The 18,496-nt window shown below is 48.4% G+C and overlaps 1 protein-coding gene across 1 annotated transcript; it reads right to left on the bottom strand.

Moving 5' to 3' along the window:
• Positions 1-2,248: 2,248 nt before the first annotated feature.
• Positions 2,249-6,964, bottom strand: LOC141750240 (perilipin-3-like). The gene is made up of 8 exons (XM_074605008.1): positions 6,923-6,964; positions 6,213-6,289; positions 5,248-5,443; positions 4,349-4,431; positions 3,855-4,110; positions 3,465-3,664; positions 3,201-3,329; positions 2,249-3,108 (listed from the first exon to the last, which is right to left on the bottom strand). The coding sequence occupies exons 2-8, from the start codon at positions 6,282-6,284 to the stop codon at positions 2,695-2,697; spliced, it is 1,350 nt and encodes a 449-aa protein (XP_074461109.1). The 5' UTR covers positions 6,285-6,289; positions 6,923-6,964; the 3' UTR covers positions 2,249-2,694.
• Positions 6,965-18,496: the final 11,532 nt, after the last annotated feature.

Genomic DNA, 18,496 nt, shown 5'->3' with positions numbered 1-18,496 from the left:
TCCCCTCATCCAGATCATCGATAAAGATATTAAACAAAACCGGCCCCAAAACTGATCCTTGAGGGACACCACTGGTGACCGGCCGCCGAGAGGATTTCACCCCATTAATCGCAACTCTCTGGGCACGGCCATCCAGCCAGTTTTTTTACCCAGCAAAGAGTACGCTTGTCTATGCCATGATTCGCCAGCTTCTCCAGGAGAATGCTGTGGGGGACAGTGTCAGAGGCCTTACCAAAGTCCAGATAGACAACGTCCACAGCCTTCCCCGCATCCAGAAGGCGAGTAACCTGGTCATAGAAAGAGATCAGGTTGGTTAAGCAGGACCTCCCTTTCCTAAACCCATGCTGGCTGGCCCTATTCTTGGTGAGAGTTTTGCCCTTCTTGTTTGGTCTAACATATCTCCTTGGTCCCCTGAAACCTTGGAAGGTAAGCAAAAGTTAAAATGCACATAAAGGCTCCCTCTCAGCCTCCTCAAGTGGAGCTTTAGGGACTGCCATGAGAAAGTCATTTTAGCCTGCTGTAGGCCATGGGGACTGTAGCAGCAGACCCACAGAAGCCTTACAGGCACTGGGCTGTCCTGCACCAGCTCCAGCACAGGGAAGCAGGGGGGGCCCAGCCACACACAGCATTTAAGCTCCCAGCTGCAAATGCACAGGGGCCCATGTGCTGGGCACCAGGCTGACAAGGGGAGGACAGCCAGTGGCATTTGCAGGAAGTGAGTTTAATCAACAGGGGAGAATACACCCCAGCAACCCATAGGCAGCACGATGTGTTACACTAAACACAATATTAACATGTCAGGTGTGCTGCATTGACAAATCAATATCAAGTACGGGGATGTCTAGCCGTTTCTTAAAAAGCACTTTTATCCAGGTAGGTGTAAAACAGGATTCGGGCACTTTGCTGTTGAGAAGACAACACAAAGCATATTTCCTACCAAGCAGAAGGACTACCTCCAATGCTGCTTGCAGTTTGTGCCCCACTTCCCGCCCTACAAGTCCAGACATAATTCCATTAGGCAGACTGGATCTGCCTCTCCTTGAGCGCTTTGCCAGAGAGAAATCGCTTGGCAGCAATCAGAGAGCGTGTGGTGGAGAGATGACCCCTGCAGTTTGTCTCTCAGATCTCAACAATAGCTTGGCAACTTCAATTGGCTTATTGTTTTGCCTTCAACACAAACTAGTTGCTACATGAGAAACACCGGTTAGACAGTTGTCTGATAACCTCTCCAACATGCAGAGCTCAGTGAAGCTGGATCCAAGTCTTTACTACGTGAGGGTGTTGTGTTGCATCAATGGAGTAACTGATGCCAAAAACTTAAGAACCATGTAGTCCCGCCACGTTACAGCACTCAGCCATTATACATAGTAGTGTAGGATTATGAGCATTGTTCCAACAGTATTCGCTTCTGCTTAAAAGAGGTGGGAAAGTTCCACCTCTTCAAACCTGTACTTGCTCACCCCAGTCTTGTTTCTTGCTTCCAGGAAACAAGAATTTCAACTATTTTTTTGAAAAATTAAGTCCAGAAACAGCAGTACTCACACCGGGAGCAGATTCCACTCCTTTCCTTGAGGACAGAAGGACAACAGGCAAGGAGCAGAGCTTTTCATTTAGAAGTTCAATAGGCATTTGGTCTGTCAGGCTCAGCTACATCTTGGTCTGGCAAGCCTGAAAGCACCAACCTGTTCCAGCTGTTTGGAAGACAGTCAGACACAGCAACTGAAGAGCTCTTAGCTCAACTGAAACATCTGTTGGCCAGGAGAGATCAGTGCTGACAATAAGTATCTGTTACCTACACCGTAAGGACTCTCCATCTAGGAGTCCACATCCCTCCCAGGCAGCCACTCCCACAGCCCACCCTCCCACCAGACTGAAGTCTTCACCACCAGGTAGCAGCAGAAAAATACAGATGAAGAATTAGACCTAGGAGGTCTTTAGACCCAGGAGATCTAGTGACAAGGGATGCCAGGATCCTGACAGCTCCCCACAGCATGGGAAAGTGCCAGGAGGGCACATCCCAAACCTCCAGGGTTGGGAGTGATAAGGAATTACAACTCGGTACTTCCCAGGACAGTAGGAGAGTTTACCAGCTGCAATCCTTACTGTACCACTGACTGCTCACCAGTTCCTGCATTCCCCAACTGCACTGTTCCACCATCAAGGAATAGGTAGGGAGAGTAGCATTCACATCTCTTGGGCAATACTCACTCTTGCAGTCTTTCTCCGGGAGACAATGGAGACAGTAAGCGATTTTGCATGCAGTAGGTTTATTTTAAGCAGTTACGATCTAGTACAAGCAGCCTCCAGGAAGAAAATTCTTTACATGGCATACTAGCTGAGGGTTTAAGGCCAACAGCAACCATTGGTTTGTATATAGGCGATGCCTGGATACACTGATGAAGGACATACCACAGACAGTTTCCTAGGGAGGTGGGAGCACTGCAGAGCTTCAACTCTGTTCTCCTGGCCCAGAGCTCAGCCACCATTCCTGAAGGCAGCTACAAGCACTTAGGAATGGCCCTGCTACTTTCACCACCTTCCTTGAAAGCTCCCAAGGATTTATTCACTAGTACCCAATAGTCATCCAAGATGTGACAGCTCCACCCTCAGCTGGAGAGTGGAGTTTACATGAAGACAAGACCAAAGTCCTCACCAGAGTCATGCTAAACAGGCCTGTGCTCATGGCCTTATCCTTTACAGGAGGGTGGTGGAAGCTTCATGATCCCCTGCTCCTGCTGTCTCCACCTCCTTCTCCTGCAAGGGTTCCTCTGCCTGTGAGGTTTCCACCTCCTTCTCCCTGGGGGAGAAGGGTCCCACCAGCCAGGACAGAGGAGTGTTGTTTTTCAGGTAGTCCAGCAGCTCCTCCATGTACTCCTGGATCACAGCTAGGTTCCTCTGGCTCTGGGTCAAGACACTGCTGGACAAGTCCTGGAAGGAGTTTGCCGCTGAGAAAGAAGCATGAAGCTCCTCTATGGTACTAAGAGATTGTTTCACCTTATCCTGAAAGCTTGAGGGAAGGCCTTGAATTGCAGACACTATTTTACAGCAGGTGATTTGCAGCTGCTGTGTGATATTGCATGCCATGAGCAGGGCCAGGGACTCCATCTCCTGGGAGAAGGCAGGAAGAAGATCAGAGGAGTTGATTTTAGAAAAGTGAAGGGGATGCCCAGTGCCCTTTTTCTTCCCTCCCCAGGAGGTACCTCTGGCTCTGCAGAGCTTGTGTCTCCACTCGCTTTGGAAGACTTCCTACTCCAGTCCAGCCACATCTGGTGAAGTTTCTCCTGCCCCTCCCGAAGCTTTTGATTAAAGCCTTGCTTAAACACTTCGATCTGTGGCAGGGGAAGATCAGAGCGTCAAGACAGACAGATCTGCTGGTGAGCAGCAGAGTTCTTTATCATAGCAATGAAGTTGAGGCCAAGCCAATGACTTGGTCCCCTCCTTCCAAGAGGCTGGGCTCTACCTACCAGTTCAATAATGCGGTGAAGCTGTGCAAGGGCCTCCCGCATGCCCTGCCAGACCTGCTTCATTTTGTCTGTTGAGTGCAGGTAGGCAAATAGGCGAAGTTCATCAGAGAGAGATCCCAACCTCACAAAGTATCTCCTTGTCTCCTGCTGCTGCTCCACTGACATTATGCCTGCACCCTCCTCAGCTGCTGCCAGTTTGGCTGAGGAAAGAGACAGTGTCTGACCAGAGATGCTTACCACACAAACAAGTATCAGGAGATCTTGGACAGGTAGCCTCCAACATGGCTCTTCCCATTAGACCCATTCCAGAGCAGTGAGGTGAGGAATGGGGGTGATCATCCCCTGTTTGGTGGTTCCCATTACAAGTAGTCACATGCACCATTCCCTTACCGAGTTCCTCATTTCCAAGAGGGAGACAGCTGTCTTCTGTTCTCCCCAGCACAGCTTCTGCTCCACTTATAGCAGTCTGGCCCACTCTGGAGTCCATGACCATCCCCACACTGCTGGTCACTGCAGATCTGGCAGCCTCCACACCACTCTGAAGAGTCTCCTTCGTTACATCTATCACCTCTGTCACTTTGCTGCTCACAGCATCCTTTGCATCAGCCACTCTGGATGACACCAGCTCTTTTGTGTCAGAGATAATCTGTGGAAGAGGAGACTTGCGTCAGAGAAGGGACTGGGTCACTTAGCACACTACAATTCTGAATTGCACTGAGAGGACAGTTAGCACAGCGACTGAGTGTTTACTCCTGTAGGAGCTTGCACCACGCACCTAGGGCTAGTTTGTTCCTCATACGAGAGCCTACTTCACTCCCAAGCTTAGAAAGCCTGAAAACCAGGCCCCTCTGCCAGCCAGGGACTGCACAGACTTGGATTCTTACCTGTTCCACTGGCTTTTGAAGGAGTGGGAGCTTTTCCCCTAGTTTATCCAAACCCTTGGAGGCATACTCACTTGCTGCAGAAACTGAAAAAAAAAAAGTGTCAAAACCTGGTTTTCTGCTATTCCATCCCAAGTTCTACTTTCCGAAGCATGTTGCTCTGCAGGGGGCCTAGATGAAAGTCTCTGGTCAGATCACCAAGCCAGGTGCATCATAAGCTGAATTTGTAGAGCAGCTTGTCTTAGTCTCCTCATAGATCTGTTTACTTCGCAAGCAGCCGGTGGCTATGCCTGACCATTTGTAGAGACATAGCCACCTACATCAGATCCCCTCCTGCAGCTTCTTGAGCTCTTGACTAAGCAGATGCATAGCCCTCATCTCCGCCCAAGCCTCCACATCCCAAGGATCCAGGACCACATAGTAACTGACAGGAGGGAAATGTGCTTTCTGGGTTTAGAGTGAACTCAGGCCTGTCACAGACTATTTTGTCAGACACTTGTCATTAGTAATAGCCCCTCTCACCAGGAGTTTAGAGCTTCTTCTCTATGCTACAGTCATGTTCTTTAAAGGCCATGGCAAACAGGACCTTTAGACTTAACAGGTCTCCAAGAGGAGGCTTTTTCCTGTAGCCACCATGAGCTTGTAAGAATCCTACTATAAGCATCTGCCACCTAATACTTTGGACCTTGCAAGATCAGTTTTAGGGAAGTCAACATTGGAGTCACATCCTGGTCCTTCATCAGACTACTTGGACTAGGATGCAGCTTTTTTAGCCAGGAGTTGTCATTTTAGTATGGCAACGGAAAGGTGTGTTTCCACATCCTATGTCTCCTTCCGGAGCTGGAAGGAGCCAGAGAGTCCCCCACAGACAGATGCAAACCTGCCCTTCCACAGGGGATTACCATGAGGCTCCAGGGTAGTCAGAACTGGCTGCACACGGCTGGCTGTGGCTTCAGTCACACTCTTCACTCCTTTCTCCGCTGCATCACACACAGATCTGATGTAGGGGTGGCTCTCCTTAGTGGAGGCATAAGCTGTAGAAACCATGTCACAGGCAGAGCTGACCAAGGTCAGGTTAGCCACCTGACTTACTGCATCCTAGAAGAGAGGGAAAAAAAAAAGCCATGAAGCTTGCAAACATGACCCTGAGCCTCCTATGCAGTTTTGCCCCAGAATTTCCTCTTCTGTTTGCCTGTTCAAGTCACCTAGTCTGGGCAAGGAAGCAAGGCTTGCCTTGCTTGGACACTTGTTTTAAAGTCTACAACTCAGTTAAATAAGCTGTAGAGCATTAACACGTATGGTTGGTCCATTCTAGCAAGATCTTCCTCTAGCACAATGCTACCAAAGGGACAGCTGAGTCTGTGGGCAAGCTAAATACTTCTGTACCCGTATCCAGCTGTAATTCATCTGGTACAGCTATTTAACAAGCTAATACCCCAGGAAAACCTTCATCACACAGGATCGAGTTGGTTTTAAGTCGACAGACTTTACACCAGTCCACAAGAAGCATGCTGCTGGGCATGGGAGTAACACAGGTGCAGCAGGTTTCAGGGCTGTTGAAGCATTGGAACCTCTCCACAGAAGCACTGCCTGCAGATAGCCGGGATCTTCACTACAGAGCTAGAGAAACATCTTTCCAAGCCAAGAAACAGGCTGTTTTGCCTAGCCCAAGAGGTTATTTATACAGTCTTCAGGCCTACTCTTTTGGCTGTGCCACCACTCACATTTCCAGAGAAGTTGCAGGGCACAGCTCGAGCAGAGGAGACTCTTGTTGTGGGGGGCTTGCCTCCCCCAGCCACAGCAGGGCCACCTCCTCCTACCTGCACCCAGGAGCTAACACTCATTACAGCTCACAGGGAACACCTACCTGCTGCTCCTCTTCCTTCACCTCCAGGGAGCTCTTGGCAGCTTCCTCTTTGTCAGGCATAGCAGAGGCCATTGCAGCTGAAACGCAAGTAGAACCACGGGTTTAGGAAGAGGAAGAGACAAGGCAGCCAGGGAGCCTCCAGAGGAATTCCCCTTCCCAGGGGCTGCTCCCCTCTGACCTCATTAAAGGGAGAGGTTCCATCACCACCCATTTTGGAGATGTTCCCATTACAGAAGGAAGGGACCTGGGCTACTTGCAAAGCCATCTAGTATTCAGGTTTCACAGGGTTTATGTTAATTCAAGGAATGAAGAGAACAAAGTCTTTCCTCACCCAGGAGAACTCGTATCAGGGAGAACCTAGTGCTTATTATCAATATATTTAGAAGAGGCACTGGGTGCCTCCTTCCTCCCCGTCAAGACTTCAGGAAGGTCTTGCATTAGAGAGGTAGTAACAGCAGAACTGGAAAATAAAGCAGCTCAAGGTGCCACCCTGCTGCTGCTAGCACACACCAACCAGCACCAGCTTTTCACTCAAAACCAGCACAGGCTGTAGCCAACCTTTCAGGCAGGACCACAAGCAACCTTGTGTTAGCTAACACAAATTTCATCATTAAGCCGGGTAAGAAACATCTAAACATGAACCAGGAGTTCAGAGAACAATTACAGCTTTAACATCTGCAAACCTCCCCCCAAAAATGTGAGAACAGTACCTTCTCATCCAGTTAGAGATGATCAGCAAGGAAGAACCAAACACCACACCATGCTCCAGCATCCCTGCTCTGCCTTTTTATACCGGCTGGGGAAGTGGGGTAAGGAGGGACCCTCAGTGACTGACAGCTCTGGGAAGCAGCAGAAGGGAGCCAATCTCTGTCCTGGCCAATTAGAGGTGGGATGGGGCAGAAATGGGCCCTGCTGTGGCTCGTTAATTGCTCTGTAATCAGGCAGGGACACCTTGCCCCGTGTAAAGGAGCTCCCTTCAGAGGCCGGTGCTCCTGCAAAATGCGAGGCATTGCTGGCATGGACCGTCCACCCTTTATGAGGTTGCCTCAGGTCACGCACTGTTTGGAAGCAGCAATTAGTTTTGTTTCTCTTTTTGATGGGAAACAATAACCAGAAAAGAAAAGCAAATATAGTAAAACAAACCCAGAGAAGGACTTCACACCTAATGTGGGATTCCTCTTCCTTTTACCTGCTAGTGCTTAACGTATGACAGAAGTAGCTGCTCAGCTGCTGCCTAATCTTAGAAGCACTGGCACTCAAGTTTCTCATCTGGAAGTCCCCAGAGAGCCTGGTCTCTCTACATCTTCCCCAAAGGCCTGCAGGGTGGGCACCCTGAGCGTAAGGCTGGTTAGTACTTGGCTTCTGTGTGTACTTTCAGGGTGGATCTGACTCATGCCATCCCCCTCAGACAATCCGCTTTCCTTCAAACACAATTGCACAGCCGCCCACTGATCTTTCCATGCATTTTGAGAATTGCAGCTTCCATTCATCCCTGCGCTGGGGGGAGTTTGGACACTGGGCAGCCTGGGTCAGCCACGGTCCTCCCCACCTCAGCAGAGCTTCTCCTCGCTGCAGAAGGACCCTTCCGATTCACCGGGTTTCAGACCACGCAGGGACCTCCGCGTGGTGGTGGGCACCGTCAGTGGGAAGAGGGAAGCCAACGGTGTCTGGGTCCTGCAAGGACTCTCCCTGTATGTGATCTAGTGACTTCAAAATACAGCGGTCTCGGAAATGGCTCTGGTTTAATTTATAGAGGAACAATTATATTGAGCAATCACAGGAGCAGTGGGTTTCCCACCAATCTGTGTCTTGGAGCTGCTTTTCTCTGGCTCCTCTGAGGATTGACTCCACCAGGATTGAGGACAGAAGCAGTAAATCACAAGAGTCTGGAAGTCCTTTGTGACTGTGGTTATTTTAACTATTTACTAAGCAAGTCCCTCTCTCTTGCTGCAGAGCCTGAGCTTTTTGTACATATAGAAATGCAAATAGACAGGATAAATTGTGCTTGTCCTGCACAATGACTGGTCTCTGGGAAGGCGGCATTTACCAGGCACTGGACACATCTGCACACCTGAGGGTCCCACGTGCCCACGGCTCGAGCTTCATCCCTGGGGGTGTTGCAGCTCTGGGGTAGCTGCAGATTTGGGATTCTGCTCCCTCAAGTGTCTAGAGGAGGGACCAGCCCAGTTAAAGACCTGAGGAGCGCACAACAGCTTAGTCTTTGCACAAGGTGGGATTAAGTATGTGACAGAGCAATCTTCAGAGTCAAACCATGCATTTGGAAGCACCCAAAACTACCATCTGAGGGAAGGACCATCAGACTACCATCTGATGGAACAGGTTACCCAGGGAACTTGTGGATGCTCCATCCCTGGAAGTGTTCAAGGCCAGGCTGGATGAGGTTTTGAGCAGCCTGGTCTAGTGGGAGGTGTCCCTGCCCAGGGCAGGGTGTGGAACAAGATGGTCTTTAAGGTCCCTTCCAACTTGAACCATTCTATAAGGGCTGGTGTCTCCAGCCATGTGAATAGCTGTGCTGGGAGTGCAGCAAGGAAACATGGCAGCGGGGACCAAGGCTGCAGGCCCCTGGAGGAAGCTCAGATGCTTGCTGTGGGTGTCCTGGAGGAACCACATCGAGCAGCTGTGACACACCGAGAAGGGCCTCAGATCTCTGCCAGGGCTTCATAGGCTTCAACTGATGTCTAACATTTGCTTTAGGTCCCTCCTAGAGCCAATCCTGGCTCTAAGAGCCAACTTTCGTGGCCTGACTGCTGTGGGAAAGGCCACAGCAGCCATGTTCACCTGCAGTGATGGTGGTGTCTGCCCTCGCACACCAAGTTGATGGAAACCAGACCAACGTGGCGCGGAGCAGCGAGCGTGGCTGGAAACGATGCTCGCACAGCCGGTTACAAAACGTGGTTCCTTTCAGCCCTGTCCTTGGCAGGCCTCCGAGCAGGACTCCTGCTGCCAGAGCCAGATAAAGAAGATGGCAGATCTTTACACAGCAGAACAGTGGGGAGCAGGTAAAGCTCAATCAGGGAGGAAAACAGACTTTAGCCAGTCTTTTAGATACACAAAACAGCTACCCTGATAAACCCAAACAACTCAAATGTAACAGAGATAAAAGCAAATCCTTCCTAATGAGATGATTGAAAATAAAACGGAAATTTCTATGTCTTTTCTCCTTTGGCTATAAAATCTGAAAGGGAACCCAGGCAGTCCTTAGCTTGTTCTGAGGCCACCCACACCCCTCGTGCACAGTGGCAGAGGGGCAGGGGTCGTACATGGGTGCAGGAAGTCTTAGCCCGAGGGTCATGGGGAGCAGCTCCGGGCAGAGTGGGGGTGAGCAATGGCCCCCATGTCCTGTTTGCCTGGCTGGTGAAGGCCCCCTTGGCATTGAATTCAGCTCTCCTATAACCTGGATTAATTCCATGCATCAGCGTGTTTCTAGTATCACCGCTTGTATTTTTGCACGAGGGTAGAATGGCTACTGGGTTTTGAGAGGAATAAATGTGTGCTGAATATCTGCCGAACGAAACCTTAGAAATACCTAGAAAAAAAAAAACGTTTGACTGGATGGTCCCAAACAGACACTGATTTGGTTGCATCCGTTTCATCATCAATAGCTGTGGGCATGTGTAAAGCAGTTTCTTGTTCCTAGATAACATTATTGATGAGCAATAAGATTTTGGGCTATTTAAGGGGCACTCCATTTCTAAGTTTTTCTGAGGTGCCACAGTCCTTTGCAGACCAGGTTCCAGATATCTGTCCATAACTGTACCAGTTATTGACAGATCTCCTTATGTCCCTGGATTCTGAACATTACAAGTAATTCAGTTGCTCTGATGATGGACATTATGTACCAAAGATCCTAGTTTTTACACTAAATATAAGGCATTAGCTGTGGTTTCTCAGGTGCATTTACTGGTAAACTCATTGTTAGAAAAAGAAAAAAATACCTTTGAATGTCCCTGGCTGCACAAAGATCACAGTGTCGTGCAGTTTTCTGGATGATGATCTTGGGTGATTGTGAGGTTGCAAAATAAGTCTGCTGTAATGGCCATGAAATGACTGGCAAGTGTGATGCTGGAGGCTAATCCAGTAAATCTGGAGGTTCTGACATATTGCATCTTGTCAGAGCTCCCTATTGCCGTAATAGGGAACATATGAGCAATCAGAGTCTAAATCCCTCTCTATGCTCCCTCGTATCTTTTCTGCAAAAGAGGAAAAAAATCTTCTGCGCGTGAACTGTCCTCCAGACAAGGTCTGAAGCAGTAGTAAACTCCATGTCAGAGGATCCATCGTCCCACAAGGCTTTGAGGAAGGACCAGTGTTTGTGCCATTATCCTTGAGGTCTATCTTTCCCTTTCTGTTTCGGAGTGACAGCAGCATCCTTGAAATACGTCATCCTCCAGCGTGAGGAGCCACGCACCCACCTCTCATTGCTCCTCATATCCTCAGCTGTGAACACCATGTGCAGCAGGGGCAGCGTATCAAGGGTAGAGACCAAGCTGGGTCTTATGGTGCTGAGTAGAGGACTTGAGGTGAGTAGGTCCTCCACTTGACAGAGGTCCCAGTAAGGCTTTGGATGATCAGACTCGTAATGGTTGTACAGGGACAGAAGGGCCCTTGGTGTCTTGAGCTGTTCATGCAGTCTTCTCTGCCTGAAGTGAGTCTCCTGAAGATCTTTATATGAGAAACTGAATTTTGAACCTGTGGAAATGGGAGCTACCACTGCTTCCAACCATCTTCCAGAATAGGAGCTTCATCCAGCTCATCAGTACAGCACAAACCTTTAAGGGACCCCAGACCCTCTTAGGAGGAGGGCCGCTCCTGCTTCCCCACACCCGTCAGGAGCACTGAGGCAGTGATCAACCCTCAGATCCTACAGGTTTCCCAGAAAACAAAAACGCATTACTGTTTCTGTTCCTGTGCTCGAGCTGCCGGGCAGTAGAAAGCCAAGCAGTTAGATCTCCCTCTTGGCTCCCTTTGGCTGTCATCAGAGGAAACAAGTACCAGTTACAAAGAGATGGATGCATCAGCCTGACTCAGCACCTGAACTCCTGCGGGAAACCTTTCCAAAATATACTGTCTTCCAAGAAATTGCCCCTGTCCTCTCTTGCACCCTTTCTTTGCCACCGGTTTTCCACAGCTCTTTTTGAAAGCAGGATGTTTTGCTAAGCCCCCTTGGCAGAAAAAAGCTCGCAGAGAGGTAGAAAACAGCAAGCGATTTCATGTTATGGGTCTGCTGCTGTTAGTCACCAAAAGGCATGTCCTAGTGCTTTGTGTCACAGGGAGAGCAGGGACTCTCTACCTGGAAACTGCTGTTCGGATCCTTTCTAGTATTGACTGAGCCTTTCTGTCTCAGGAAGAAGTAATGGGCGTGAGAGCTGTCAGCCTGCTGCGGAGCTTAGCGTAATCGCTGCACAGCCGGGTTTCAATAGCTGGGTAGTTACGGGATAGTTATGGTGATAACTACCCCTTTGCCTCGGCCAAAGCTGCACAGCACCTGCGTTTGCAAGGAAGGCGAAGACGAACAATCAAAAACAGAAAGGGAGACACTGGGAAAAACAAACAGGAGAGTTTTTGATGTTTTTCTCCTCCACTAAAGACCATTGCCATCATCTGCCCAAGCCAGATTTATTTTGGTGTAACGGATAACCTTTTTTTCCCCTTGTTTAGCAGGGGTGAAGGGAATAGGAAGAGCTAGCCAGAATGGCATTGGCTGTAGCTTTTGCTCATGGGCAACACAATTAATGCAGGCAGGTGATGGTGGTTTGCTGCTTGATCATTGATGGTTGATGGGAAAACCTGTGCCACAGAGTCTGCATCCAGCTCAGTGGCAAGATGCTATAGTCAGCAGACTTGGGAGTAGTTTCCCTGGATGTAGGCAGACTCTGAAGGACTGGGCAACACCAAGTGTGCTGCTCTCAGGAGGAGATTGGCTTTTTTTTTTAATGACAGCATGGTGGTGTTGACCAAATGCAGTAACTGGTTGAGCAATAGTTGGTCTTCAGAACTGAGCATCATCCATCAGTAGGTACTATGAACTGTCCTGGTCTGGGTTAGGGGTGGTCAACACAGCAATGTTAATACAAGAGGTCCAAAACAGAGGCCTTCTTCCCATCTGCTTTACCTTGGACCTGTTGAGTGCCATGGTGTATGGTGCCATTGGTGCCTGGTGCCAAGTGCCAGTAAATCCCTGTAACTGCAATTTCAAAGAGACTAACAGGAGGATAGAGAGCTGAGCCTTGCTTGGGAGGGCTGCCTGGACAACAGCTCCAACTTCTCCCATTTTGACTTCTTCAAGGTATGGGGTTTTTTCTTTTCCTGCTGAAACTTATCCTAACCACACTGGACAAGGAAGAAAAACATACTGCATTACAACAGTTATGCTAGAAATGAGCAGCTTTCTACCACTGCTGGATCAGGCTGGCCCTGCTCGTCACACCTGGCCAAACTCTGCACTAAGTGGACCTGTTCCTCGTAATATTTGTGCGCATGGATTAAAGTGGACAAGGAGGCCGCTGTGAAGCACTGCATAAGGGTCCTGTCCTGCACAAGGTAACTGTAATATGCCTATCCTCAGGTGTGCAGTCAAGGTTTTTCTGGCTATTGGCTCTGAAAGCGTGGCAGACCCTCTTGTAGGGAAGAGAAGTGGGTTGGGAGTGATCTGAGAGATGTACTGAGCTCAGCTGGGAAAGCCAGCACCTCTGAGAAGGAGATGGCGTGGTGCTCTGGTGAGCTGAGCATCCGTGCGTGGGCAGAGATGGCGGGTCAGGTTTGTCTGTGGGTTGTCAGCCAAGTTCTCAGCACTGCAGGTGGATGCTCATCTGTGCCTCTCTGCAGCTAAAACATTCTTTGGGGATGCATGTTCATGTGTGTGTGTGGCTGGGGGGGGATCTTTCTTCCTATTCACTGCTAAGGCCACCTATTGCAAGGGAAAGACACTACCCAAGGCGGGGACAGGGAGAATGCAGATGCTGTTGTGCTGTGAAGGGCACAAGTTGCGTGTAAATCCTGTGTAGAAGTTATGGGAGGTAACTGATCCATCCAACAGGTGCTGATGGCCTGCTCCAGCTGGTGCTAGAGAAATCAGTGAATCATCCAGCTCAGTTAATCTCAGAGGGTCAGAGCTAACAGTTTATTCTGTCTTTGTATCACATGGCAAGCATTTGCGCCGGTTGCAAATGAATCGCTGTTTCTGTACTCATTACTGCACTGATGTTTGAAGACCACAGAGCTATTGTGGAAGAGAAGGGCTCCAACCAAGGCAGAGGAGAGCCTGCGGATGCTGTATCCACGACAACAGCTCCTTCCACTTTCAAACATTCGACACCAATTAGAGGTAGTCTTCTCAGTGCTAATGATGGGAACAGGGAGGCCGGAGCACTGGGCTGGACTTGGGGACTGTGGGACTCTGTCCTCAGTTCTGCCAGCTGCCTGCAGGGAGACTTTGAGACTGTTGGGCTCTCTGTCTCAGCTTCTCCATCTTTAAAATGGTGATCATGATTTTGACCTTTTTCCACAACGTGCTTTGTGATCTGCTGATGAAAAGTGCCAGATGAGAGCTAGGGATTACTGATAATAAACTCGACACTTACCGTTAGAAAGGCAGTTCCTGCTCAAGTCAAGCCACAGTCCCCTTAACCAGAGAAATAGAGTTTCTCCGTGCAGACCTTGCCAGCACCATTTTCCAAGTCCTTGGACTTGCTTCCCTCCAGCAGGAGGTGGCATATTCAGCCTCTGATGTGGGGATGTGCTGATGCAGGAGCTCAGCTCGAGTGTGTAAGCAGAGCTGTCAGGAGGACAAGCTGGGGTCTGCTGCCCATCAAATCTCGCTCCTTCTCCTGAGACCTGGGCGAACTACACACAGCGACTGTATGAAATAGGTGCCTGTCCCCTGAGAAGGTGCCACCAGTTGCCTTCCACCAGCATCCCTTTTAGCTGGTCCAGGACTTCCACGTGGGTTGGACCACTGGGGAGCTCCTAGCTGAAGCAGGCAGTAGCGGGTTACCCATAGGAGACCATCCAAACTTCTCCAACAGCATCTTTAGTTCAGAGACTGATGCCTGGCTAACTCCGCTTGGTTTCACTGTGGGAAACAGATCTGGAGGGATTTCATGATGCATGTGCACAGAGGGGGATTATCGCTCTTCAACAAAGCAGAATAGGAGCTCTGGGTGCCCCTCTGCTCCACAGCACACTTGCTTTGATTGTACCAACCTCTTTCAATCATCGCCATATCATGTGATCAGCAGGTAACCTAGGCCCAATGTTTGACAAGGGTGCCCACTAAACTGTCAGAAACACCCTTCAGAAATATCATTTGAAGTCCCTTACAGAAAAAGAAACTGGAGCTTGAAATATATACAGAGCACAGAAGAATAGGCTCTAGCAGCACATTTTGAAAATCAGTGCTCTAGGCAATCTCCTTAGCAGCTTGTTAGATGTTTTATAAGTGTCCTTCCCCGCTCCAGAAGAAATAATACCACTAATGATTGTGTCAGATACAAAATAATTTCACAGCCTTTTTTGTCTGCAAGCTTTCCAACTTCAATAAATCACATGCCCTTCTATGCAGCTGAAGGAATCCAAAACGCATAGTACAGGCGGCTTGGCTGGCAAAAATAAAATAAGATAAAATAAAATAGAAAGGACACCAGAGCTATCTTTTTCTGCATTAGTTCCAGCCAATACCTTGCTTGCCTTAGCAAGTCAGACACTTGCTGAGCTGTGGCACCATCTCATTGTGATACTCACCTCATCCCAGGAGGAGGTGTTAAAGTATTAAACATGGAGGGGCATAACAAGGGAATTGGCGCACACCTGCGTGTTTCACTGGTCTGCAAAGTGGACTGGTGTGTCCCGGAGAGAGGTGGTGAACATCCAAGCTCCCCCAGGGCTGGGGTGGGGGGATAGTCACCCCAATGGTGGAAGTTATTTGCACGTCTGATGTATTGGGGAAGTGTTTTAACCAGTGAACTGTGGGAATTAGTGAGCTCCCTGCAAATACCCCTGTGCTCAGGACAATTGTCCTTGTGGACATAACCACACCTGAATGATCGCATCAATCCACCAGAAAATGCTTTCCTGCCAGCGGCATTCTTGGGGACAGCAGGGCAGAAAAGACACAAGTGCCTTGGTGCCTTCTACCCAACAACACACCCGTGAGAAGTTTACTTCTTTGATTTTAAGGATGGAATATCATATAGGGGAAGTGGCAAACTCATTTTACACTTCTCCTTTGAAACAGTTGGTTTATTTCTAACAAAATAATTGCAACCCAGGCTAGAGTTATTTGAAATACCCAGAAATAGCCAGTAAAAATTCACATTTCCAGGAGTCATTTGAAACTCCCTGTTGAATTTTCACTGTGGGTGATTGGGGAATGGTCCCAGAAATGACTGTTTAAGAAAAAAAAATGATGCATTGAAAAGAGCAAAGGATAATGAATCTTCAGGGCTCAATGAAGTCACAGACCACGAATAAATAACTTGCACTGCTATATTAATTGCATTCATCTACCTTTTTTGTTCTGAATAATAGAAAATATCACTCCAGACTCTTGCAGAAAGTAGGCTAAGGCCAAGAGCTCTCCAACATCAAAGTTTGGCCTCCATTGGTCTGTAGAGCACTTGAATGGGATGATGACCTCCTCTTCTGCTCCTCCTCCCTTGCAGGTGCTCCCTCCTCTTCAGTCCAGCTTGTTGCGTATGCAATTGTGGGCTGGGGTGGTTAGAGCTGCTCCCTCTACGTCGGTGGATGCGAGAGGACTCACCCCAGCCTGCAGAAGGAGGAACACGAGCATGCATGTCCCTTGACCACACATGGTCCCCGAGCCGTGGACCTGAAGAGGCAGGTTCCCATCTCATGGCTACTGGCAGATCCTAGCTAAGCTTTAACTGGAATTTGTACGCTCTCCAACCAATTCTCTGGTGCCTTCTAGAGTGTGAGCTCACACAATGATCTTTCCCTCAATTAGCATACTTAGACTACCTTTTTCTTGTTCGGTTGCCTATTTTTTCACATTTTGTAAGAATTTAATTACCTTTGAAACCTCTTCCCTGCTCTCAAAGATCTGATTGAAGTTTAGCCAATGGATTCAGAAACTACAGTGTAGGGACAATTTAAAAACCCAAAGGAGACAGTTACACAGCAATGTGAAATAATATATAACCCATTTGAGTTTAATTTATCCACAGCACTTACAATATTTCCCTATATGTTAACTGATGTAATTTTCAGAAATTTATTCCAGTCCTGTGTGTCCCCTCTTTTTTTCCTTTGAACTGCCTGAAGTACCTGTCACCAGCTGGTAGATGTTCCCCCTCCAGACCTGCCAGGGACCCCACACCGGGAAGTGCGGCAGCCTCAGATCACCTCCTTTTCAGTGTGTCTACAGATAAAAAACGCAATTCAAATGAGAAACAAAAGGTCAGAAACCAGAAAGCATGCGATTCACTAAATTTAAATTTTTGTGCGTGGATGCTTAATCTCTTAATTGTTAGTTATTCCTGGAGTCCTGGGCTCTGCCATAGAGGTAAGTGAGCAACTCAAGTGTAGTTATCTTCTTCGGGACATCTTCATCTTCCACTTGTTTTGCTTCCACTGCACTGCTCTGTGTCTAAGCTTTGGTTCTTCTCTTGCGTATTCCACTGGCATGAGTCATGATAAACCCCCGATGAGGTCCCTGTTCCCTTCACCCATGGCCACCATCTCAGGGGATGGTGGGGAGCAGCCTGTCCCTCACATGGATCCATCATAGGCCATGGATAGTGTGAGCTTTTTATTTCTGGTAGAAAAGACTCCCAGTAACTGCAGGCTAAGATTGATAAAAATGACTGGTTGAGGCAATTTGGTGTTTTCAATCCTCCCATATATTGGCCTTTTTGGAAACTACCTGACCTTTACTGTCCTTGTTCAAACTGTCTTCCAGCTGTACCATTGACTGACCCCAAATGGATGTCTTTTTTCCACATAGCATGGCTTGAGGCTTTCATGGGAGAATGATGATGCAATATACAGTCCTTAAGGTCTGGAAACATCATTTTATAGAGGAGAATCTGTGTCATACTTCTGGGCAGGGAGACCACAGGGTGGGTGTTATTAAGTGCATAGGTGGGTCTAGATGACGGTTGTCCTTGGTCAGTTGAAGTCTAGCTCCCAAACACAAATATTGAGGCTTTAGACTTCCATAGAGTATTTGCAAAGTGGTGCCACCATTTACGTGCAATTGGTAGATTAATTTCACTGTGGTTCAATTTGCAGTTTAATGCATCAAGGTTAGAATGGATTACAGCCATTTTGTCTGGCCTCCAGCTTTAACTACGGCACCGGGTGTTATTCACTGAATTTTCACAAACATTTTAGGAATATCACTGGTATGCAAACAGCAGCCTATGGACTGTCCCAATTATTTTGCATTTGAATTTCACAACTGATGGCCTGGGGGGCAAAATAGTTTAAATCATAGAACCATAGAATGGTTTGGGTTGGAAGGGACCTTAAAGACCACCCAGTTCCACCCCCCTGCCCTGGGCAGGGACACCTCCCACCAGACCAGGCTGCTCCAAGCCCCGTCCAACCTGGCCTTGAACCCCTCCAGGGATGGGGCAGCCACAGCTTCTCTGGGCAACCTGGGCCAGGGGCTCACCACCCTCATTACGAAAAAAATGCTTGGTTTTGCAAATAAACATCCAATCTTAGGTGGCTACATGATGCCAGGCAATCAAGATCACTTACAAATGCAGAAATATTATGGGATAACACTGACTTAATCAAAGGTAACTTGACTGTAACATTCATATATTGTTTTCCCCATCTGCCAAAAGCTTTTTTATTGCTTTGTTTGTTTGTTTGCTTGCTTTGTTTGCTTTACAAGCTACAACGTGCTTGTAGAAGATAATTTTAAAGATGTTACAGGAGAAATACTACACTGTGGGGTCACCTGTATTTAGACTGATGTCCTTGACTATTAAGAACAGCGTTTGTTCCATGCTGCCATGGCTTCATGGCCATCCCTGCACCAGCACCCTCCAGGATGTCTGGCTCAGCTCTGCCTCTGGGAGAAGGTGTATTTTCCTCTTCCTGCTGTAAATCTCTTTTCTGAGCCACCCATGGAGGCTCAAAACTCCAGTGATGGTCATGGTGAGCCGTGGCCAGGAGCTCCCCTCCCTGCTTCGGTGGGATGGCTGTTTTCTGTGGCAGACTTTTCCAGAAATTTCTAAATGTCAGAGAGACGTGCTGCAGCTCAGTTCGTAACTCACGGCTTGCTGGTGTTTTAT

Source organism: Larus michahellis, chromosome 12 (assembly GCF_964199755.1).
Source record: "Larus michahellis chromosome 12, bLarMic1.1, whole genome shotgun sequence".
NCBI lineage: Eukaryota > Metazoa > Chordata > Aves > Charadriiformes > Laridae > Larus > Larus michahellis.
Note: the sequence above shows the minus strand (reverse complement) of the source record. Positions and strands in the feature narration are given on the sequence as shown.

Bases quoted from the DNA above. Each gene is read 5' to 3' on its own strand.
- LOC141750240 (XM_074605008.1), bottom strand. From the start codon at position 6,284: ATGGCCTCTGCTATGCCTGACAAAGAGGAAGCTGCCAAGAGCTCCCTG. The intron at 4,432-5,247 runs GTAATCCCCTGT...TTTTTTTTTCAG, and splicing joins GACTACCCTGGAGCCTCATG to TTTCTGCAGCAAGTGAGTAT. The intron at 3,665-3,854 runs GTAAGGGAATGG...CTCTTTCCTCAG, and splicing joins TCTTGGAAATGAGGAACTCG to CCAAACTGGCAGCAGCTGAG.